General features: G+C 39.5%; 1 protein-coding gene across 1 annotated transcript; it reads right to left on the reverse strand.

The window, feature by feature from the left end:
• Positions 1-131: 131 nt before the first annotated feature.
• Positions 132-24,157, reverse strand: TXLNG (taxilin gamma). Its single transcript, XM_086767653.1, has 10 exons — positions 23,986-24,157; positions 14,905-15,217; positions 14,323-14,414; positions 10,796-10,966; positions 9,850-10,044; positions 7,641-7,760; positions 6,535-6,609; positions 5,087-5,179; positions 4,452-4,547; positions 132-3,440 (listed from the first exon to the last, which is right to left on the reverse strand). The coding sequence occupies exons 1-10, from the start codon at positions 24,139-24,141 to the stop codon at positions 3,126-3,128; spliced, it is 1,626 nt and encodes a 541-aa protein (XP_086623779.1). The 5' UTR covers positions 24,142-24,157; the 3' UTR covers positions 132-3,125.
• Between the last annotated feature and the right edge of the window lie 1,011 nt (positions 24,158-25,168).

The following is a 25,168-nucleotide window of genomic DNA, read 5'->3' on the forward strand; positions in this document are numbered from 1 at the left end:
AACAATCCGCTTGAACTCAAATGTCACATCTTTTAATTTTTGTTCTTGAGTTTTCAAACAAATACAACGAGCTCAGAAGATCCAGTCAGAAGACACGAATATGATGTTAAAGAAAAACTCAGAGTCCAATATATTAAGCATACTTATTTACTTAATCTATACAGAATCGAGTAGATAAAATTTCAGATTCACATTCGTGAAAAATCTCTACAAAATGTTTTTGAAAAGCAAAACAAAGACTGCCTGTTCATTTATCATTTTTCCTCATGAAAGCAGACATGGGTTGTAAAAATAAAGCAGTGTGTTTAGCACAAACTAGATTTCTGCATCACTTTTTTTTTTTCACAGTTATTTCCATCTACAGTCCAAAGAGGTAGATTTTCTGCAACACCTGAGAATTGAACTGTAACGTAACCAGGTGTAATGAAAGGAAGGACAAAACATTAGAGATACAGCCCTAACTTACTTGTGTATGTATACACATATTTGGGTCTTGCATCACATTAGTTTAGCTTTTTGCAGCTTAATCATGGTGAAACTGTCAATCAGGCCCCAGAGTTTTGACAATCAGATATACTTACTTCAGCCTACATCAGTTTACAGCCCAGGTTAAACAGTTTACAGTAGTGGGAGAGACGCATTAATACAAGTTTACTTAAAAACCCTACTGGAGCCAATTTGGCTGCAGACTGGCAGTGCAATAGCCTGCTGTATGGCAGATCACTTAAGAGTGCTGAGCTTATCCCTTATATAAATTTGTATTTTTTTTTTTTTTTTTAAACAACTCTCTATAAGCAATGCATGAAACTGTATTGACTGGTTTCAGGAAGCAAAGTATAGCTCACCTTGGCCAGATAAGTTGATATGATAGGGGTATTTTAAGTGTAGGAAAGAGAAAAAAGTTATCCCCACTTTAAAAGCCTTTCACTTGGGCATTCTGCTTCATTTACATATTAAGTCAGTAACAAATATATTTGTATTGCTGTTCTACACATCTGTCGTGACTCTAAAAGCCCTTTAAAATATTCTTGCAGCAGGGTCCAAAAATTCGTTCTTGCTTCCATATAGAACAAGAGCTTAGAAATTGTTAAAGATACAAATGTCCAAATAATAAATCATAAAAGTAGAAAACTGCATGTCCTACCTTGCCACGGGTATGATGCATCAGATACAAAGTTTTTAACTTTTCCTCAGGAAAGTTACTTCATGCTTAGTGTTAGCTGAAAACCAGTTCTTGCAACAACTATTTTTTAAACAGTTTGATTCTATAAAGCAAGTCGTTGGAAAAGCAAGTCTGAAATACTTCTTTCCAGTATATTTTACGCCATATGGTTAGCACGATTAACATTTCAAAGCTCTGAGTCTAACCTGACTGATTGCTCGTTGCTACCTTCTTTTCATTCCTGCATTGTGCTTGGATCACAAACACCAAAACCACACAGATCTAGGAGAAAGATGGCCAGCTTCCTATTTGCTCCACCATTTCAGAAATGTCAGTTTTGCACAGTTCCTCCCAGTGGTATGAGCTAAAACACATTTATCAGGCCTAACATAACCTCACTCTCTTTCAGAGACAGCTACATTATTTCAATGTACATTACTACAGGGAAAGGATCAGGAGCTCAGTGCAGCCTGAACATTCAAGTAATTTAGCCACTAAACTGTCAAGGGCAATGAGGGTGGGAAGCTCATTGAGAGATGTGCTTGATTCAGAAATCCCCTCCCAGGTAAGTGCAAAGAACTTTTAAGTACCAGAAAAAGCTACATATGTTCATATTTCTTAAAATGACAGCAACCAAAACGAGAAAGTAAATACATGGGAACTAAAGTTAAGGGTAGCTTGTAGTTATTTCACACATTGTCTTGCCAAAAAATAAACATTGGTCCTATTTTCTCTCAGGAAGAAGTAGTCAAAATATAGGTATCAAATTTTCTAGGAAAAGACTATATGGTTTAAGCTTAACAAGGGAGCTTTGCTTGTGGTGTGTTAGTGTAAGAATTTGAAGTACCATCTTTACCAGATAACCTAACTGGAAGGCACTCTGCCAACTGGTACAGCTTTGAGGTTGAGCGTGCAAGAAATTGCACGCTGCACTTCAGGAAAAATATTTGAATCTACATATTCAGTTATAACCAGTATATGCTTAACTAACAAACACTTAAATACATTGCATACAAGGCTACTGGAGAAAGCCTATATGCCAAACACCTGTGTCTTCCACACCTCTGGCAGTAAATGTCTATTTTGCAGCCCTTCAGATAATCCAGAGATTCCTCTAGGCAGTAATGGATTTCTCTAGTCAGGATAACCATGTGATGGACACACTGCAACTAAGAAGGAAGAATGTGACCAACACCTGTGCAATAGGCTACACAACTGCAAAACTCCGCTCAGTAACGTTGCTGTACATTTTCTCACACATTTATATTTAACATGTTCACAGGTAGGGGCAAACAGTCCAAACTAACCTTTACAACACAACCCTGAGAAGTCTGCAAGAAGTTGTACACCCTGTTTCACCAGCTGCAAATTAATGTATTTCAAAGCTGTTTTTTCATACCACAAAGTACATAAAACCCTTTAAACATATCTTTACTATATTCTGGACCTTTACTTTTTCATTCATATATATGAAAACATACTAGAGGGGAAAGCTGACATTTTTTACTGGCCATTAGAAATCCTTATGTAGATAAATTTCTGGAAAAATTTGTAATCCTAATATACTGAGTGGCAAATCAATGAACAAAACCAGAATGCTGTTCTTTAAACCAAAAAAAGTGACATGCTGTCACTATTTTCCCCAGAACAATGTTCTATCTGTACACAGTCTTCCATGACAGTGATTTGTGTTGTGGGGAGGAAACGCACATGCATCCTTTTATGGAAAAATATTTTCTTTTAAAAAATGAGGCAGATGTGCAACACAGTTGTGGAAAATTTATAGTTTAAGCTATTTAAAGCTGCTATGCAGCTTCCTGTACCACATAAGTCCAGTAGTTCTAAGAAAATACAGATATGGTAGAAAAAGTAAGAAAATTTTCACCACAAAACCAAATAGTTACCACCAACAGAGAAAGTTATACACAAAATATATCTCTCAATACAGTGTTTACACTTCATTTTAGTCTACAGATTCAGTGCCAGGAACAGGACTTGTTGAAACAGTCTTTTCGGAACTATTTGCCGCGCATGATTCCACGTTGGGTTGGATTCCCAATTCCGTGGGAGTTCCCAGCTCCTCATGGGAATTGAGTGTGCAGGACTGCAACACCTGCACAGCTAGATCCACATCTGCTTCTCTGAGAGAAACCTGCTCCTTAAGGACTTCCACCTTCTCATTCAGCTCATTCCTTTCTGTCTGAAGGGCTCTGCATAGCTTCTCCAAACGCTCCAGTTTTATTTGAAAGCCTTTGTATTCTTTATCTCTTACTGTTTTCTGAAGGACAAAAGAAAATAAAAAGCTTAGTGATTCAACTGAATTTTTTCTTAAATTAATGAAAAGAATCACCACTATTTAATCCAGAATACTAAGTCTTAATTAATCTAGTAGGCATCAAGTATGCTCAGCATACTTGACTACTACACTTCAAGATGGTTTGTCAAGATGGAGTAGCAACAGACACCTTCAGAAACAAGCAATGAGAACTATGTAACTACATAATGCTAATTGTGAGGGCTGAGTGTCAGTGAAGCTCCCAATATGAAGTCCCATAAAGCAGTCAATTACAACCCAAATAATGGCAACTATAGGGAGCAGAAGGGCATAACAGTGGGAAATCTAGAATCCAGCAGCCAAACGCAGGTCAGAAGGTACCATACTGATGGCTCTCCTAACTAGCTCCTTAGAAGAACAGAGAAAGAAAAGCAGTGCTATACCAGAACGCGTATGACCTAGCATGCTTCCACAAGATCTTACCTCATGTACTTAAGCCAGACATTAGACAGTGTAGGCAGAACTGTATGCCTATGGCCTGTGTGAAAACTGTTGTAGCTCCTCTCTTGTTGGACTACAATTAAGTAATGGCACCTCCATGCAGGAAAGTAACTGATCCCTTACACGTGGGTCATCTCCTTCACGTTTGTCTTGTATCTTTAAAATCAATTTCTATCGCAGCACTTATTGAACTTCGCTCAGCATATTAAAATATACAGTCAATTCACTCAGCTTATATGATTGCATACACATTATCCTACCAATTAAACAGTAAGGAAAGATAGATAAGGCTGAACTTTTTTTTCCTGTCATGAGTTTACATTTATATAGCAGCTTTTTGTTTTCCATGTCTGAGGAGAACAGTACCATTACACAACAGAAAAAGTATGGTAGACAGTCCAAGAAGAGGCTACTGTGTAGTATTTCCAATTCTGTAAAACTAAAAAAAACTGTATGATGTTCTCTAGAACACAAACTCTAGTTTAGCCATACCATTGCTTAAAAGATAGTTACCTCTTCAGCCATTTGCAGAAGAGCCTTGTTGTTGTTTTCCCATTTTGTACGCCACACTATGGTTTCCTTTTCCAGTTTCTTAATTTTCTTTGTCATCTACAGAAAATAAATAAAAGACTTGATTTTGTTGCTTGTGTTGCAATGTCAGTAGGTTTACAGGAGTAATTAAACTTCTTAGTGTTACCTGTCAAGTCCAGTTTGAATAAGTTATTTTACAGAAAAGTCTTTCTACACAAAAATCAAAACTCACAAATGCAGATTCTGCATTCAAAGAAAATAAGATCGATTCTTAAAAGAAAGAGACTAACAACCTTCAAGTACAAGTAATAAAAAGCTTCAGAAAAAGACACTTTAAAACATAAGGACAGCCAAAAAGACAGAGGAATACTGTATCTCATTGATAAAACACTGAAATTGGGATTTAGATACTATGCAATTATGTCAAAAACAGGAAAAAAAAATTCTCTTCCATAATACGACAAATGCTTATGCCCCATCTTATGATCCAAATTAAATGTCAAAATACTCCACATATTTTTAGAAGGTAAACACTGTTATAAATCTAAAATGCACCCCACTAACAGCATGCATTTTTATATTACTTTTTATGAAGCTCTAAGTAATCTTTTAAGCACCTTTTCCATTTCTTGCCTGAAGGTTGTAAAGAGTTCATTACTTTTTGCCATCGTGGTCTGGAATTCTTCAAACTTATCCATGTAAAGAGAAAGCTGTTGAGAAAAAGGCAGGAATGTTAATCTGAACAGCTGTATACAAACACAAAAATATTAAAGTACAAGGGAAAATTACACTCAAAATATTAGATGATGAACTTTTCATCCTGTTTTTATACTATTCTACTATTTCCATTTGAGTGCCATGTAGAACCTGTCTGAAAATATGCTATTCATATAAAGGGAAGTTCTGTGTTTACAGAACAGCAATATATTCTGAAGTAAAAAGAGTATTATATTTAATATAAATGTATTATTTAATATAAGGGTATTATAATTAATAAAGTGTTGAAAAACATCACAGTTCATCATTATCTCATTTTTGCTTCCCCACTGAAAAAATCTGTGGACATATACAGGAAATCCAGCACATGATTAGTGAAATTAAACTTCGAAAAGAGCTACCTTTTCACCTAAACCAGCCAAAGCTAACAACCAAGGCTGAGACAAAATAAACATGATTGATTCCAGAAATCAAAATACACATTCGCAACCTATGAAATCTGCCCAGTGAGCAAAAATCATGGAAAGTAAATACTGACGAAGAATTCATTTAATAGTGAAAAGCATTACATTTTAACAAGTGAAGAGCATTAACATTCAATGACAGAAAATTTTCTTGCCCTGCACCACAAGGTGAATCATCAAAAAGGAACTGTAAAGTTTGTTAATTAACATAGTTATAAAAAAAGAAAAATGTTATGGTTCTTATTAAAAAAACTTATACTATCAGTGTGTGATCTGATGTTCTAAGAATATATGACTATTTATTAGTAACTTCTTACTCCAACTGAAGAGTAATCAGTGCTCTCAATTTTTACATTGAGGGTCGCAGGATAATATAATTCAGAGCACAGAAATATTGTATTTTGCTCTCACAGTGGAGGAAATTCATAAAAGGAATGAGCCTAGCTTGTTGTCATGGCGTAACCCCAGCTTGCAACCAAGCACCAGAGTCGCTCGCTCGCCCTCACCAGCGGGATGGGGGAGAGAATTGGGAAGAAAGGAAAACTTGTGGATTGAGGTAAAAACAGTTTACTAGGACAGCAAAGGAAGAGAAAATAATGATACCATATGTAGATAGATAACAATAATAATAGAATATACAAAACAAATGATGCACAGTTTCTCCCCACTCAACAACTGATACAGCCTGTCCCACACAGCAATCACGGAACAGAAATGAAAGTGATCTCAGAACGACCCCGAGAGAGAGAGAGAAAGAGTGAGAGCTGCCCACCAGCCATATACCGAGCATTACATCACAGCATTACAATCACAAATCTCTTGGTATTTTCTTTTTGGAACAACTCTTATTGAAGATCACACCATAAAAAAAAAAAAAAAGATACCTGCTGTTTCAGCTGAGCTTCCTGTTGCTTCATCTGTTCACATTTGTGTCTGGACTCAGTAGCTTCTTTTAGCAGCTAAAAAAAACAATGCAAGAAGCCACATAATGAAGAAAGTACTCCTAAGAATGGCTTAACTTTATCTAGGATGAAAACTGAACAAAGGTTAACATCACCTACGGGCCATTCAACTGTTTTCTCACATGGGTTTTATTACTATACTTTCATATATATGATTTAAAGCATGTGCTGGCATGCAGAAATTTTTATAGACATTTTTCTAATCAGTAACATGAGTACATTTCTATTTATGTAGCAAGTTTGAACTGCTAAATTTAAATGAATAGTCCATTAACAAACTGCATGCAATTTATAACTGTTTTGTAACCTAACTTATTTTCCACTTTCATTTCTCCAGTCACCCATATTACTTTTACAGACTAGTTCAAACCAATTTTGCTTCCACTTGACACCATTTTGTAGGTTCACCTTTGAATAATTTTCATCAGCTTATGATTCAAAAATTGTGTTTTAAAAATATAGAAAAATCCAATGCTAGATGATAATTTTAAGATTATACAGGAAAAGCAAGGCTTTTGCCTAGAAGTTACACAATCATAAGGAGCACAAAAAAATCTTCACCTAAGTATCATTTTTTTTTTATTGGAAACAAACTTCTTGGAAGACTAAGTTGCTGATTATCAACATACAAAAAAACCATCAGGCATAGTTTTGGGGACAGATAGTTCAGAAGAGCATATGTATTATTCTGCATTTGTTATTTCTTACAGCATAAAAACAGAAGTTACAACTCTTGACCACAAGAAAGTACCTTTAGTGTTTCAGCTCAAGACATTACCCAGTCTAAGAAAAACGTAAATGATATACAGCAGTGTTTCGTTTTTTTCAGCAAATGTAACATAACTCATCTCTAAATATGGACATGAACATTGCAGACATATATACACAAAATTTAAGTCTCAGTCCTGCTGCTGTAATCTATCTTGTCAAAATGCAGTCCCCTCAGTTTGATGTACTTGCTTTAAAGCACAAAAAATCTGGTCTGGTGGGTTTTGTTATTTCTCTTAACATACACAGAATTCACTTACAAACTCCCTTTCTCGTTGATGTTTTTCCTCTGCTTCTTTAATAAGCTGGGTAGTTTGCTGAAGTTTGGCATCCACAAGTTGCTGCTGCAGTTCTTTATGTTTGAACACTTTATCAATATGCTAAAGGAAGAAAGAAACTCATATTAATCAAACATAAACAGTCCACTGGTCAATTAAGTTTAAGTGTACATTTACGGGGAGATGCATATTGTTTAGAAGTTTCATGCAAAAGAAAAAGTGGCAAAAAACTGTTTTACATGCCTTTTTTCCTCCCTTTATCTCCATATATTGTAACTACACTTTTTTTGTCTTTCACAGAAGCCCAGATGCATATTTGACTAAATTGGTACAACACTGTCAGTCACTTTACACCAGATATTTCAAAAATCTGGTAGCAAGTAGTCTGCATCCTTTCTTCTAAAGTTAGTGTATCTACCTCTAATCCTTATTGTACATTGTTACTTCTAAAAGCTCTAATCCTCATAACTAAAAAAAAAGCTCAAAATGAACAATAGTTTATTTAGCTGATGAAATTCCACAAATCATTGAATTTTGCAGTCTTACTTCTATCCATAAAGTAGCACAAGACAGCTTCCCACCTTTTCTCTTCCCCAAATTATCCCATGGTAGATAAAAATATTGCATGATCACAAAAGGTGAGGAACTAGTCTACAAAGAACTTTCTAACTGATTCAGATTTAAAAAAAAAAAAAAAAACAAACAACCAAAAAACCCCCCAACCAAAAAATCCCCAACCAAAAAATCCCCAACCACACAACAACAAGAAAAAAAAAAAAAAAAAAAACAGTTGAGAAACTGCATGCCAAACCTCCTATGCCAACTAAGAACTAGCAAACTAATCTCAGCTGTAGAACTCCTAGAAGCTTAGCACTCTCTTACTCTTTAGTACAAGGAGAACTGGCTGTTTTTAACTACTGTAGCTTAGACTGGCTAGCTCACATACTGGTGCCAATCAAAGCTAGTTCAGTTAGCCCTATAATACGCTCACTTCCAAGACACCACTCCAAATATATTCTTAAAGTGTGGTAGCTTACTTTGATTCTATGCCAACAAGAGGAGCTACATACACAAAGGAGCTTCCCCCAAACCCCCAAGCTTAATGAACCAAAACAAGTAAGATAGAGAATAACTCCTATATCCCCTCTCATTATAATGTGAAATTATAATTTAGGAGAACTTCAAATATTAAAACATATTTATGTTGGAAATAATCTTTGGAAGTCATTTATTCCACTCAAACCAGGGTGAACTTCAAAGTCTGATCAGGTTGCTCACACCTTGCCCAGATGATTTCTGAACACCTCTAAAGACAGAGATTCCACAATCTCTGGACAACTTATTTCTATTCGACCACTTTCACTGGGAAATATATTTTTTTCAGTGCATCTTGAATTTAGATATGCAGAACCAGGCAGGAAAGGCAGATATTGGGCCAAACAGTTACTTAATTTTTTTTACAGCAGTGAACTAAAAAGAGTAATTTAAAATACATTGTTGTGGTTTAGCCCTGGTCACCATGTAGTTTCTTACTCACCCTTCCCCTCTCCAGTGGGGTGGGGGAAAGAATTGGGAAGAAAAAAAGAAAAAAAAGAAAAAGACCTCAAGGGTAGAGACGAAGACAGTTTACTAGAACAGCAAAGGAAAATGACAATAACAACATAAAAGGATATTAAAATACACAAAATGAACAATGTATGATTTCTCACCACCCAATGTCCCAATGATCGATACAGCCCGTCCTGAGCAGTGATCATGGAAACGAAAAAAACAAGCAGCAAGCAAAAGGCGGGGAGGGGAGAGAGAGAGACCCCCACATATATCCTAAGCATGACATTTATGGCATGGAATACTCTTTGGCCAGTCTGGGTCAACTGCTCTGTCTCTCTCCCAGCTTCCTGCATCTGCACATTAGTGAGACACAGAAAGCCAGACAGCGTCCTTGGTCTCTTTAGCAACAACTCCTATCATCAGGGCGTTCATCAACATTCTTCATGTATGAAATCCAAAACACACTGGCTACTGAGAGGAGAATTAACTCTATCTCTGCCAAAACCAGGACATATAAATATACACACACACACATACAATGACTGTAACGTATTAAGAGTTTTTTCTACCGTATAAATAATTATCTGATCCTTACAGTCAAGGAACTAACAGAAACCCATTAGAAGCATAATGTAAGCACCTCTTCTCGCAATGCATACTGCTCAATGAGTTTCTTCAGTTTTTCCCCCAGTTCAATATTTTCCTGACGGAGCTTGGCATTATGTATATCGTGTTGTTCCAGTTGAGCCTGAATTTCATTCAGTGTAATCTGGAAGTGTGCAGTTGCTTCTTTCCGTCTTTCTTCTTCTTCACGTGCCTGCTGCATGTTTTCTTCCTTTTATGAGAGAATATTAACATGTTCAAGCCAAACCATGCCCCTTTTTCTTTTTTTTTTTTTTTGAGTCAGAAACAATGGTAATAACTCACTTCTGTACAGTTTCAAGTTCTAGAGTGCTACAGTAAATATAAGCCACAATAATAATATGCTATGCTGACTACCTGTATGAAGTGCATGGAACAAAATCTAGAAATTCCAAAACTTAGAAAATCTTGTCCTTACCACTACCAGCGTTACTCAGAGGCTTGTATAAGACGCTACATGAATACCTCCGCAAGCATAAGAACTACCCAGACATTAAAACCAGCATTGATACTATAATGAAATTTCCTACAGTGATCACAGATAAGATTCTCTTGGCTCTCTTCCATTTCACTCCTATCCATTATATTCTGACAGTATTAAGCCATTTTGAAACCCTGCCATTTCATGCTGCTGTTATTTCACTTGTGTTATTTTTTTCCAGCGGTCATCAGCTCTGCTCCCAGAAACGAATATGGCAAGATACTGTAAATAGTATGATCTGTGAATCAGTTCGAGGGGGCAAAAAAAAAAATTAGCAAGTTGAACTATCCCCATATTCTTTACCTTAAAATCTGGTACACTTAAGCTACATGTCACGCATCTTCTGCGGATACAGGTAATGGACAAAGCTGAACGTAAAAAGCAGCAGTTCTGATTTTAAGCAGTAATCAGTAAGTAAGATTTCCACCACCACTGGCACTGTAATTTATGTAAAGAAACTAACCTTTAAAGTCTTATTATGACGCTGAAGTTCCCGACAGAGAGATTCCAGTTTGCTACGTGCCAAAATGGCCTTGCTATGCTCACTCTGCAAGTGGACTTTCTCCTTCACAACTTGTGCTTGCTTCTTCTGCAGGATCTTCATCTGCTTTTGAACATTTCGGCTCTCCTCCAACTAACATTAGAGAGTGTATTTATTAAACAAAAACAAACAAAACTATCTTTATGCATCTAGATGAGCTGACTGAACAAACTCTTAAACATTTGAGATGAACGCAAGGAAGTCAAATAATTTCATTAAGACCCCCAAGATGATCTTATAAAGAAACACCCACCATCCTACAAACAATTAGAAATGTGTAAAGACATAAGATGGAAATACACAAATTCCAAATTAATAAACATTTGCCTTTGAAGAACGGGGATCATGAGCCTGCTGACCATAGGCTATCAGCTTGTATTCAGCTACAGGGGTAGGACTAGCCCTGAGAAAGGAGGATGTGGCAGATGTTTAAAAGCCAGTCTCAGTTGACTTTTAAACAAGTAGCAACTTTTTGCACTCTTATCTGTAAGGTACACACAGCTGCTTATCCAACAGGTCTTGTTTTTACTATCAAAAAGAAAAACCCACAGGACTGTGTACAGAGTTCTTTCTTGCCAGCAGGGGCTCCTACAAAAGGAAGCAGTAATTGATACAAGTTTTTAAAACGCTAAGGTATTTCAGAAAGAAACAGATACAACTAGCAGCCCTGACAAATCAAGTCAAATACTATTAAAGCTGCACTGCTCAGCCTTTGATGACTTAAGAGATCTGTAGTCTCAACTACTTGAAGCAAAATTTTTATTCTGTTTCCTTTAGGCTGTTTAGATGGTAAACGACAGCACTGAACTTTGTATACAGTGCTGACTTCAAAACCTATTCTATGAGTATCTAGTGAATAGAAGTTTCTTGCATTAATATCTAGTTGAGAGTAAGTTCCATTATACATGATTTTTGGGCTCCCCAAGAAACCATGGTATTTTAATAGAGTCTGATCTATTGTAAAGAAGGTAACAATGTTAAGTGTAACACTGTTCCTTATTAGATAACGCCTCAGCCTAGGAACACCGCAGGAAAAGAAGGCTGGCAACAAGGAACATCACCATGACAGAGAAGAATACAATGCTGGTTTTCTGAAAGAGCTCAAAATAATGCTGAAGCACAGAAGAATGAATTAATAAAGTTAAGGACCTCCATGACAACAGTAAATTCAATGTCTATTTAATCTAGTTTACAGAAAAGGAATATTAAGGCAATATTTTGATATCCAGACATAAAAAAACCGTTTTCTTGGGTGACCAGAAAAAACACTTCAAGTGGCTGTGCTGTTTGCATACCTATGAAACTTGTAGAAATATGCTAACGTGAGACATATCACCAAGGATACAAACCTTCCTGCATCACAAATTGATCTCCTGATAGATTCCAAATTAGGAAAAAAAAAAAAACTGTGGAAGATCTTTTGCCAGGAGAGAGGCATTCCTACCTTTATTGTACAGTCCTTTTCATGAGACACCACTGAAAAACCTGACAGTGAGCTTTAAAGATGATGAATCTTTAAAAAAAGAAAAAAAGCATTGTAGGTGCACTGTCATAAACAGTTCAAACCTCTGCTGGCATTAAAGCTGACACCTGCGCCAGTGGTTCATCACCACTATCATGAAGAAAAGAATGCATCTTAAAAGGAACACAACCAGATCCAACCTAAACTTTGTAAGGGGAACAGAGAACCTTTAAGACTCATTCAGCTAAAATGGAGCTACTGTTAGACCCAGACAAGCTCCCACCCAACTTCCCAGCAGCTCTGAGCCTCATTGGGGAAAGTAACTGGTTTTCTAGGATGGTGGACTGTGAATGCTTATGCTGCCTATAGACTATGGATCCTCTCCTGGGAGGGGAAAAAAAATAATGTGAACACATCTCTCCTGATTGCAAGCTTCCTGAAGGAAATTACAATTCATTTGGGCTAGCTGTCACCACATTGTTTTGAGATCCTTCCTTCAACAAGAAAACCCAAGTGAAGATGGTGCAGACTGTTTTCTTTCTGCAGAAGCAAGTAATTCATGCCAACCTAGCTCCTCATGCAGGCCATCAACATCACCACGGTGATTTGACATGGGAGCTGTTCGCTCAAACAGAAAAGGCATCACATACACAAGCAATTGCTCATAAGAACTAACTCATTTACTGCATTTCTCTTTCACATTACCAAAGCTAATTTTCAAATGGGCTCCCCATCCTTGAGTTGCGCTATGGAAGTATTATTTTTTCTCATTTAAATGAAAGTGACTTTTTAGAGAAGCTGCAGGTTTTGAAGGAAATTCACTCATGTAAAAAAAGGCATGCATGTAAGAAAGAGCAAGGAAAACAAAGCAAAAATATAACATACCTCCAAGGAGGATTCAGGGTTTCCTAAACAGAACTAACCTAAGTCTTTTCTTAGTAACCAGTACTGCCTCTGCCAGTAAAAAGACTGCCTGCTAGCTCATCCTCGAAGCTCTGGAGACATTATTAATCTCAAAGGAAAAATTTATTTTGGAAGTACTATGCCATGTTGTGCAGCCACTACATCGTTTTCAGAAACACTTTCATATTTAACACAATTGACATCTACAGAAGGCACATCTTATGCTTTTTTTCCCAAGCTATTCAGTTATCTCTTTAGTTTTGTATTCATTTAATATCTACAAATATGATGGGAAAACTTATAAACACAGTAATTCTAGTCTTTCCGTTCTTGTCTGTCCCTGTCTTAAGATGAACAAGTGAGGCATTTTTGTCTCCAGGCACATTCTGAAAAGTCAACTTATGAGTCTTTTTCCCTTTTCCCCCCAGTTCTGCCATCAATTAATTTAGAGATTAATTTAATGTTTCTTCTACTTGGGGTGGGAATACACTTTATGATCAATTACTGGTAACATTTTGCCTTTTGGGTTTGTTACTGAAGAAATCTATACTTCTATCCACGCCTCTGCATGATCAGAAAGCACAAAGTAAAATTAAACCTAGATCTTTCCAACTTTCCCTATCCCTAAAACCATTAAAGAGTTAAGTGTAACTGATTTTTTTCCCAAACTCGTTATCACAGTATATTCTTCCCCTTTATCCTAGCGGGTATAAATTATAAAATGCTAGCAAAAAAAGCATTATCAACAGACAAAACCTAAGAAAATAATTACTCCCAAAAGAAACTCTTAGCTTTTCTGTTAATCCTGATGTTATGCTTCAGCACCAAGTTATCAAAAAGTTATCATAATCTATTTTTTCTTTGGATTTAGGCAGTCATGTAGAAATGAAATGACTACATGCAAGTTTGTCTGAAGCAATACTCATAATAAGTCTGAGTGGTGTTTTGGGTTTAGGTGTTTTTTTTTTCCCTACCAACAGTGTGAAACATTCAAAATCGTTAACTGTCCTGTATTCGAAGTTCCTGCATTCCACAGTTAATATTAACGCATGAATAACTCCTACTATCTTTAGAAATTACTTACCAGATCAGCATACTTCTTGCACAAAGCTGCCAGCTTTTCCTCTGGAGTAGAAAGTGTGTTCAAGGCTTGCATTAATAACAGTACTTCTTTTCCTATGAATTGAATGAAAGACAACCACACTGAGAAAAACCATACCACAAAAGCAGCCTGTCTTTAGAAGTAAAGAAAAATCTGACAGAGTGAAGTTTAAAAGGTTAAGTTTTGCTAATAAAAGATATTCACACAAATGTTTTTAATAAGCCTTTGGAATTTAAATATCAGCAGTGCTTTGGTAGTGTTGAACACCACAATCTCAAATTTAAAAGTTAATCCAGCAACCGAAAAGTTAAAAAAGCTGATTAGTAATTACCACATTATTATTAAAGTTCTTGTAAAAATAGCGTTACCAGCAGAAGGATTCTTACATATGCATTAAGAACTGTCTTTTCCTAAGCAGAAGTACACATTTTCTCAGAACACCCTGTTAAAGATGACAAGTTTTGGCTACAAAGTAAACTTGAAGCAAAGGCAGAGAAAATACGTATCTGTTTTATGAAAATATTAAAGCCATTTAAAAAAATCAAAATGCCAAAGAGAACACACCCAAAGTTTTCTCTTTGTGTTTTTCACTCTCTGGATCTTGCTGGCCATCAGGTGGATCAGTACGGGCTTCTTCTCTCCCAGGAGTTTCCTCACGAGACTCTTGAGAGCAGCATGTGGACCCTGGGTGCTTTCTGTTCTTTGTGATATACTCAGTTTCTTCCAATGCGCCTGTGTTTTCCGGGCCATAACAGTTGGACTGCACATGCTGCAAGGCTGTTTCAGACAATTCATTGCACTTGCTGTTCACCAGCTGATCCTCGTTGTTCATCCCCGTCTCCTGAGATCCAACTTCTTCCATTGCACCACCAACCAACTTCAGAAGGGAAACAAAGAATCGTAAGTAAACAGTCAAGCAACTGTACTTAAAGTGAAAACTGTGACCTTTCTTTTGCATGGACTAATCAGAGTAAAATTTCATCATTATTCAAGTTGATACTCACTGTTGTTAAGATAGGTATAAAAATAATTGTACACAGAACGAGACTAAAAACTGATGAAGAAAACAACACACAACAGCCCAAAATATCAACTACTCTGTTATGAAACAACTTTGATACCTTGTCATTGCAAAAATGTTTATACTCTAGAAATTAAAAATTCAGAGGGAAATCCGTTCTTAAAGCTCCAAAACTAATTTGCTACCAACTCAGCTGTTAAAGCGCACGATCTTAAATGAAAGCATTTCTCCCATATAGATCTTAAAAATGTATCTCTCAAATCACTAAGTATAATCTAATCAGCAAGAGTTTAACTAGCTTTAGGTACCATTGTTTGAAAAATAAGGTGTAGAAATTGAGACAGAATGACACCATTATTAAAAACAACTTCATTACACATTACTTTCAGAAAACGGAAAGATAATCAATTTTTAAATAATTCAAGATACATACTTCAAGAAAGAGGGGGGAAAAATTAACCTGCTAGGAAGTCTAAATAAATCCACAATAATACATTGTTTTGATAACATACAGTTTAAACTACTTCAGTCAGAATGCCAAATATGATTGTTAGCTCATGACTGGAGAAAATTTGTTGTTATAACAAAAATGATAAACAGAAACAGGAGCACATCCATTTTTCAAATGTTAAAATTCACATCTATGAAATCATAAAAAAGTGAGCATTAACCGGCTTCAGATTTGGAGTCATACTACCTACGATTTTTAACAACATGTTATTTCCACTCAATTAAATAGAACTTTCTTGAAAGATTTCTTAAACCTGAATTGTTTAATTATTTAACCAAAAAGTTAAACATCACCAGCTGTTTTAACACTGCAGTGATATGTCCATATTTTGGAGCAGAACATCTGATGATACCACCCTATAGCTTATCAAGCAGCTATCAGACTCCATCACCAGAACAACATTCCCAGTCTCTAGAAACATTTAAGGCTGACGAGACCTTCAACGGTGTTTGGTTGGGTGGGTTTTTTTAGTCTTGTTATACTACAAGGGCTGAGACTCAGGACAATACTTGGAAGCGATTCAGTATTTTTCTTCTGTCCATTTGCAATCCTAGTATACACCATGGATACATAGTTAAAAATATAATAAGCAGAGTTGAACTCACTTCACTGCGCAAGTGATCATTCTCACTTATTTACTTTCCATGAACTGAAAGTAAATTTCCTTAAAAAGCAACAAGCAATTATGAAAACAAGACTTGTTTATATGTACAGTTATGCTGTTTAAGCCCAAATTAATTTCAGATTAGCACATTCTAAATTTTGAAATAAGACAATCCTTAAAGCCAGGAGTTTGCACTGGGTTTTATATTCTGCACAGATAGACGATTTTCCTCTTCGAAAGGAACCGGCCAACATCAAAGGAATGCAGCCAACACTAATAATATACTGTGAGATATATTTCAGCTCCCAATTTGTTCAGCATGCTTGGAAGAGTTATTTAAAAATCATTAAACAAATAGGCACTAACACTGTAAAAAATATGTAACACCTTAGTTGTTCTCTACACTTAAAGCAAGTCCCTTGCTTTAGATCTTTATCTCCAGGTAGATTCGTTATTGAGAGGATGGAAATCACACAACATCGTTCACAAAGGACAGTAAGTTTTCTAACCGCAAATCATCTGTATAGACACTAAGGAGCAACTTTTGACTTATATCAAGGAAGATTCACTTTGCACTGCTCTTTACAAGTGTGGAAGTGCTTATGGACAAATACAAACGCGCTGTAGTTTTATCATTCTCCAATCACGTCAGGCAACGTACTTAATAAATGCCTGCAAAGGTAATGCAGAAATAGAATTGCTGTGACAAATCATCACCTCCAACATTTAACAGTTGATGTTTTAGCACTGTAAACCACATTTTTTTTCCCTAGATTGTCTTAAACTACGAGGCTTCCATTGTCACGCTCACCCCTCCAAGTTTAGGGTCAGCTAAACAAACAAGAGACTTCTTAAAAAAGGACAAGCAATGCAAAAACAGTACAGCTCGCTTAACCTTTTTCTAGGCACCAATGAAACCACGGTACAGACCTCTGAAAAGCTCGATTCATACAGAAGCTGAAGCTACTGGGTCGTATTCCACTGACGAGACAGGAAAGATCAGAGCTATCTGAACACAACATGACACCAAAGTAGAACTGCAGTATCAACACAACAGCTGAATTTTTCCATCACATACAATATGAAGTTCTCATTCAGATTGTTGTGCCTAAGTCTGGCAAACGGTATGTAAAGTCTGCTCTAAACGCAAAGTTTCTAGTTTTGTACAGTATTTCCAGACTTTCTGAAATCTAGAAACAGGCTCAAAATTTTATTTTTGAAAACAGTACAAAATTGCCAGGAACACTAAGAAGCAGCTGAGGTCTGACTGGCTGCAGCTGTACACACTGAACAGCAGCAATGCCCAAACAGTTCTATTGTTTCATTCCCCTTTTTCATACCTGACTCTGTTAGGCTAGCAACAACATTTGTGCAACTTGCCCTAACACAGCTTAGACAGATCACTGCTTCAACCCAGCTCACTGCACAGCAATAGGCAATCCTGCCAACCAGAAGTGTTAGCACGATGGTTGGAAAGAAGCCAAAGCACAACAGTCGCTAAAAAATACTCAGTCTAATCACAGCCAGAGCGCAAGGAACTAAACAAAAAATACCCTAACCACAGGTAGGTACTTAACACTGACTATTGAGGTACAGAAACACTGGCAGCAAGAAAACGTTCACAAGAAGCACTGCTTTAAATTTAGATAATCCCGAGATTTTAACTGTTTTCCATCTGAGAAAATTCTGACATTTCTAGGGGAAAAAAAAAAAACAAAACAAAAAAACCAGAACAACTGGCAGGGGCATACATCCAAACAATGAGTCGCAGAATGTCCACCTCTACTAGCAAACTTTTCCCATTCATCTTTCAACATTCAGCTCTGTTAATACAGAGCTGGTAATTGTGGACCTGTCAAAGCGGGTCCAGAGGAGGCCACAAAGATGATCAGACGGCTGGAGCACTCTATGAGCACAGGCTGAGAGAGTTGGAACTGTTCAGCCTAGGGAAGAGAAGACTCCAGGAGGACCTTATAGTGGCCCTCCAGTACCTAAATGGGGCCTATAAGAAAGACGGGGAGAAACTCTTCAGCAGGGCCTGTTGTGAGAGGACAAGGAGTAATGGTTTTAAAATAGAAGGAGATAAATTTAGGCTTGTTATAAGGAAAAAAAAAAAATTACAACAAGGGTGGTGGAATGCTGGAACAGGTTGCCCAGAGAGGTGGTTGATGCCCCATCCCTGGAAATATTCAAGGCCAGGTTGGACGGGGCTCTGAGCAACCTGATCTGGTTGGAGATGTCCCTGCTCCTTGCAGAGGGGTTGGACTAGATGACCTTTGAAGGTCCCTTCCGATCCAAACTGTTCTATGATCAACATGCATATTCTGAAAGCATCTGGAAGTTTCATGGAGTTACCACCAGCTCATTAATTCAGCAGAGTTTTTTGCAGAAGTTAAATTAGGTGTCAGTCCAATTCTTTACTCAAAATAATAGTTTCTCAACTTTGAGTACTCTCTATCCTTCATCAAAAACCCCACAAGGACTTTCAGAACTTCAGACTCATTCTCCAAAGTCTAACAGAGAAGGTAGAAATAACCTACTGGAATACTGAATTGAAGAAAAAGGTTTATGTACAAGTGTCTTGTACATCTCAAATATATTTGAAAATAACAGCAATAGTGAAAAAATTACAGAACGTGTCAATCTTCTCTGGGTTTTCCAGTGAACATGGAACAAATCCAAGCTTACTGACAAGCAAGTGGCAGTAGGCAGGTTTTTTTTGTAATAATATCCAGTTTCCTTAGCTTAAATACAATTAAAAATTGGTGACCACAGGCTAGAATACTGTATTTAAATAAGTGATTCTACCAGCAGCCAGAAAAACCTGATAACATACAAAAAATAACTTTAAAAACCCCATAGTTAAATTCTATCAAGTGCATAAGTTCTAGCAAAACTGACAGTAGAGGCACAACATAGTAAAATTCTAATGTATTTAATCTAGATTAGAAAGTGGTTTTCACTTTAAACAGAGAATTCTGTTATTACCTGACAGGAGCCACAAACACTTAATAGCTAGATTCTTTCCTGATTATGACTAACAAAGGATTTTCTACATTAAGATCACCTCAGATATTAAAAACATAACCAGAAGTCTAAACAACATTCTGACACTCAATTTTATTCTTAAAACACTTTAACTACAGATAGTTTCAGACTTGATCTGTATCAAGCTTCAGGTTGGAGTACACCAATAACAAATATCACATTGAGCACGTTAAGCACTAAGCATGTTAGTATCACTGAAACTGTCCCCCCCCTCACTGAGACAACGGTCAGAACAACCCCAACTGTTACCTCTGTCTTTTCAAACATGCGCTTATCAGACGAGTGAACTTCTCAGTTTAACATTCCAGCCAGAACAGAGCACTTCCAACAGCACATTGTATAATAGTGCTGATTCAGTACTGACTGAATAAAAACAGAACAAAACCAGAACAAAACCCTACCAGAGACCTTCTACTGAAATCACCGCTACCTTTTCTAGCTGCTACCATGCTCTCTCAGCTTCCAGCTGGCTTCCAACCTGCAGCTTCTAACCAGCTTTAACGATAGGTGGTTTATAATCTGACAGAACAGAATTAAATTATTATCTCTCACTGAAAGTCTTTCTAGGTATATAAAAAGAGTATGTTGCATGCATAACGTGCCATTTCATAAGATCACAAAATTATTTATCAACATTCAAATCTCTACCACTAAAAAATAAGATACTCACCACCTACCTAGCTGTGAAACCAGCTATTACAAGACACTGACATTTCTGAATAAGCATATCATCTTCAAGCTACTTAAGACAGAATTACATGCCAAACAACTTGAGGATGCCTGCAGTAAAATTAATGGTAACATCGCTCCTGCTCACCCCAAAGTTTTCGTTCAGTCTTCTGCTCTGTTCTCTCAACTTGTACCTTGTGCAAAAAAGGTGCACATCAGGAAAACTCTACCTTACTTCACACCTAGAAGATGAGAGGACAAGATAGGTGTCCTATTTATGAAACTTGCTGTGATGACAAGAGCCTAAGCCAACTTTACTTCAAACAGTACTGCTTCAGCAACATGTGCTGCACAAAAGGACAAAACAGACACTCACCCTACCATACCAAAATGTACCATAAACTGACTTTTTTTTTTGTTCTACCTACAAAAGTCTGTAACATACAGTGCTACCTAAAAAATTTGCTTATTGCAATAATAGTCTTTGTTATTGGTATTATGTGTACTAAAGTACCTGTATTTTACACTTCTGCGCATACACATACCCCATCTTTCCCTAAAACACCTCTCTGTATCTCTTACTAAAAGAGACCACAATTAGTAGCTACACCAACATCCCTTTTTTCCTATATCTTACCAAATTACCTTAAAAAAAAAAAGCTTTAGCATTAATCTACCAAAACATCTCCAACATTCCCCATAGTAGCAGTTGCCCTGTACTGTGAAACGACTCATACAACCTTAGCCTTTGGAATTGCTAATACTTTCAATATCCTGGAAGCTGTAGAACAAACTTACGTACATAAAACATATTTTCACAACTGTAAGACAGCCTAAACATACAACCAAATATGCAATCATTTGCTCAGCATCAGGCTTCAAGACCATTGGAATAACACCATTCAGCTGACCCCATTTTCAAACTTACTGCACCAAGCAACTAGACATAAAAACCTTATACTCCTTATCCTGACTAATTACATTAAAAAATCTTGTGGAAGAAGGTATGTTATTTATCATAAATATTTATGGTTTATAACAAATCTACTCTTCCTATATCCCAGCAATTTACTTTTACCTGCTAACACAGGGAAATTTAGTTTGAAGATGTATGTGTAATATACTTTTCCTCAGCATAGATACTCCAGAAGACTTCATTTAACATAACTGTACTGTGCTCAAAATCAGCTTAAAGTAATTCTTGGTAGTAATGTCATTCATGACTCCTTCATAAAAACTTTTTGGGATGTCACAAAACTTGAGTTTGAATTTTATATCAGATGCACCTTCATCCACTGGTCTAGACACAATAATTCAGGTGTTTGTGACCACAACACCAGCTGATTAAGGTTATTTCTCCATGCAGTACTTCTCTATACTGTGCTCACTGACCTAAATGATCATGCAGTCTAATTATACCTTTTTGAAAGCCTGACGGCCTCTGGAGCTGGCTTCCCCACTCAACTACGATCTTAGTTATGAGATCAGAAAGTCATTTCAAACAAACATTTCACCCTGTTCTGTCATTACATTAAAAATTATGTTCTATGCACTCATTTATTTACTTTCAAAACACTGGACTGACGTACCTGCAGTATTGCTCATCATTAATTTCAAAGCATTGCAAGGTTAGACACAGCAAAAGAACGATTAAGAAACACCTACTTTGGAAATCTGTATTTTATGTTTATAAAAGTCATTGTTAACAGAATTCCACTACTACCACTGGCCTTGCATTCAAGATATGGTCTTTGACACTGATTCAAATACTTACATTCCTACATAGCCCCTGCTCAGGGTCCTTACTTTTTTCTGTCACCCTTTCCATGCTTCTTGCTCTTTCAGCGGCCTCATGACAGAGAAGACATTCCTGCTTTTAAAAATAGCTTTGTTATTTACCTCAAATGCAATCTCAAAGAAAAAAAAAAGTTGTACCATTTTTCTTCTCTGTGCTCTGAAAAAAGGTTTGAAAGATTTCTTCCCTGTTTCAGCTAAAACATTAAAAAACACTTCCTGTAATCCTAGCAAAGATTTCACTGCAGCAACCCAAAGCTTAAATGAAAACTTTTAGTGCATTTATATGCAGGGCAAAGTGCTGCACATTTTCACCAGCTCCTTTTTAATGCAAGCATCTGAGACAGGTGTTAATTAAAAAAAACATCTAATACAGCATGAATCACTTCCACCAATGAGGTTTCACTTCCTCTTCACTATTAACCTAATAGTTTTCTAGTCACCCACAGTAGGTTTCTGGAAAAAGCAGGGTAGACAAGTTCTGAATTCCCAATGCAAACAGGTCACAAGGAACCTAAAAATAAAGACGCTCCCATGTACCAAGGCAGGGGGAGGGAAATCTGCAAGAGATCCCTGAACAATTTTTAATTTGCAAAAAAACTTCAAAATTTGCTAGAGACTCCTCACCATATTTTACCTTTTAAAAAAATTACATTTCATTTTACTGTGTGCATATGAAATAACATGGAGATGCTATATTTTTTTTTAAATCCATAATCATCTGCTTTCATAGCAGACACTAAAGTTACTTACAAGCCACTTCCTAATAAAATACTTCAGAAAACACATGGCAGAAGAGATGTTTTTTTTCATTGGGGAAAACTAGCTCCATAGCCTCCTAAATCCCTTTCCAACAGCCAAAACAAACAACCTCCACCACAGAGTTACTATTTCTGGGATGTTATTGTCCTTTGTACCACAGAAAGAAGTAACTGAAAAAAAAAAAAAAAGCCACTTGAATTTATGTAACGACACTGGATGAAATACTGAAGCGGCACATCCGATTACCAAGGCAGCTCTGTCATACAAAACCGAGTGCTGCTGATACTACAGACAGCAGCTGGATTACAGCACATTTTAGGTCTTTGCCGTTCGGTGCCCAAGTAACGCATAATTTAGGCTTTTCTTACACAGGCAACTAGAAGTTACCGGGAAGTCACCGAGAGCACCAGGACACCGCTACTGTCAGTTTCGTTTCGGAAGAGAAAGGGGCGCAAAGGCCCTTTTTCCTTATTGGGGGGGGGGGGGGGGGGGGGGGGGGGGGTGGTAAGGCAGTACCCTCGCCCCGCCGCAGGCAGGCGAAGCCCCCGCTCCCGCCGGGTGCGCTCCGCACCTCGGCCACACCGCTCGCACCGGCAACTGCCGGCCGGGAGACTCGCGGGGCCGCCCGGCTGAGCGCCATCCCCCCCCTCGCCGCCGCCACCACCCCAGTGAAGGCCCCCGCGGCCGCCCAGACCCCGGCCCCGGCGCAGTGGCGCAGGCACGGCGGCGCACCCCCCCCACCCCCCACCCGCTCCCCGCACCGGGCCCCGCCACGTGCCGCCGCCCCCAACGGCCCGCCGCGCGCGCGAGGCAGGGACCGCCCCTCGACCCTCGGGAAGAGGCGGGAGGTGGGGGGGGGGGGGGGGGGGGGGAGGGAGCCACTCCCGGCCCCAGCGAGGCGAGCGGGGGTCCCCGCGGGTGCCGCCGAGACCCGCTCCCCCCACCCCGCACCCCCCCACCCAGCCACACACCCGCGGCTGCAGCGACGGGTCCGGTCCCGGGGGAAGCGAAGCGGAGCCCGGCCTGCCCGGCGCAGGGTCCCGAAAGCGGGTGAGGCGGCGGGGGCACTGCCTGCCCCACAGCCCCGAGCGCCCGGCCCGTCCGGTCGCGGAGCGCGGAGGCCGCATGGGGACGGGGAGGAGGAAGCGGGGGGAGGCGGGGAACGAGGCGCCACGAGCCGGCGGGGCGGAGAGGGGGAGCGCCCTCCCCCGGGGCCCGACTGCGCGCCGCCCTCACCTCCGGGCCGCCGCCGCTCGGGGCCGCCGCCGCCGCCGCCTCCTCCTCCTCCTCGCCGCTCTGACTCCGGCGCCGGCTTCGTCCCACCGCCGCCGCGCTACCGGTGCTGCTGCTGCTGCCTCCTCCGCGCGCTGCCTCCGCTCCGCGCATCGCCATGATGTGACGGCAGCATCCAAACAAGCTGCCGAACCCAGGGACACCGGAAGCTCTCCCTGCGGCACCGCCCCTTCTCCCGACGGCAGCCAATCACCGTGCAGCCCTCCGCCTCTGCGTGGGAGGTTTGCGCCCTCCTTGCTCGCCGCTCCTTCTGCCCCGGCACTGCCGCCGGGACGGCGGAATCACGCGTGGGCTTCGCGGTGAGAAGCTGACCGCCCTTCCTAGTTTGCTCTGCTCGGCCTAGCGATGCGGCCGCCCGGTGCCTGAGTGCACCGTGCGGTTCTCCAGCCCTCAGGCCTAAGCGGGGCCTGCCGGGAGCGGTAGTCGGCTCTGCCGCGGGGCATGCCGGGAGATGTAGTCGGAGGTGGTGGGGGGGCGGTGGTATTAACGGCCGGCCACCGAAGGAAATTTTGCCCCTTCCCTGATCCCAGCGTCATGCCGCCTTCCTTGTAGCCGTTACTGCTTGTCTCATGGCTTAGGGGACGCAGCCGCGAGGGGAAGGCCGAGCGTGGGCTGTTTCCTGCGGGCCGGCTGCGGGCGGCTTCTCCTGAGGAAGAAGTAGGGCGGCTGCCGGGAGACTGGAGTTGCGCCGGGAAGCTTTGCCGGGAACGGCTTCGCACGTGCAGCCGAGGCCAGGAGTGCGGCTGGAGCGTCTCCTTGGGCCGGAGACATCGCTTCTGAGTCATCAGCCCCTTCCTGCGGGCATGGCCTTCGCCGTCTCCTCTCCGCGTGGCTCCTGCCAGCGGGGAGGCTGCCATGGGTTTAAGGATTGCTTGTGGGGAAGAATGAAGCTGCTGAGGTGTTGTCGCAAATCTGGATCCGTTTACCCAGTGTGCAGAAACCAATTAACACACTGAGTAGAGGTATTGCTTTATTTAATGTTTGCGCAAAGGCGGGTGCTAGATTGGACCCGGGTTTGGGGCAACAGGCACACGTGCAATCCGTTGAACCTACCATCGGTTTCAAGTGCCTGTGTAGGCCTTCGTCTTCGGGTGGACTGCCATAGAATAACTTAAAACTGATGCAA

This window comes from Chlamydotis macqueenii, chromosome 1, assembly GCF_036417535.1.
Source record: "Chlamydotis macqueenii isolate bChlMac1 chromosome 1, bChlMac1.mat, whole genome shotgun sequence".
In the NCBI taxonomy this organism is placed as follows: Eukaryota; Metazoa; Chordata; class Aves; order Otidiformes; family Otididae; genus Chlamydotis; species Chlamydotis macqueenii.

Bases quoted from the DNA above. Each gene is read 5' to 3' on its own strand.
- TXLNG (XM_086767653.1), bottom strand. From the start codon at position 24,141: ATGGCGATGCGCGGAGCGGAGGCAGCGCGCGGAGGAGGCAGCAGCAGC. The intron at 4,548-5,086 runs GTGCTTAAAAGA...TATTTTCTGTAG, and splicing joins TCAGGCAAGAAATGGAAAAG to ATGACAAAGAAAATTAAGAA. The intron at 3,441-4,451 runs GTAACTATCTTT...TTTGTCCTTCAG, and splicing joins TTCTGCAAATGGCTGAAGAG to AAAACAGTAAGAGATAAAGA.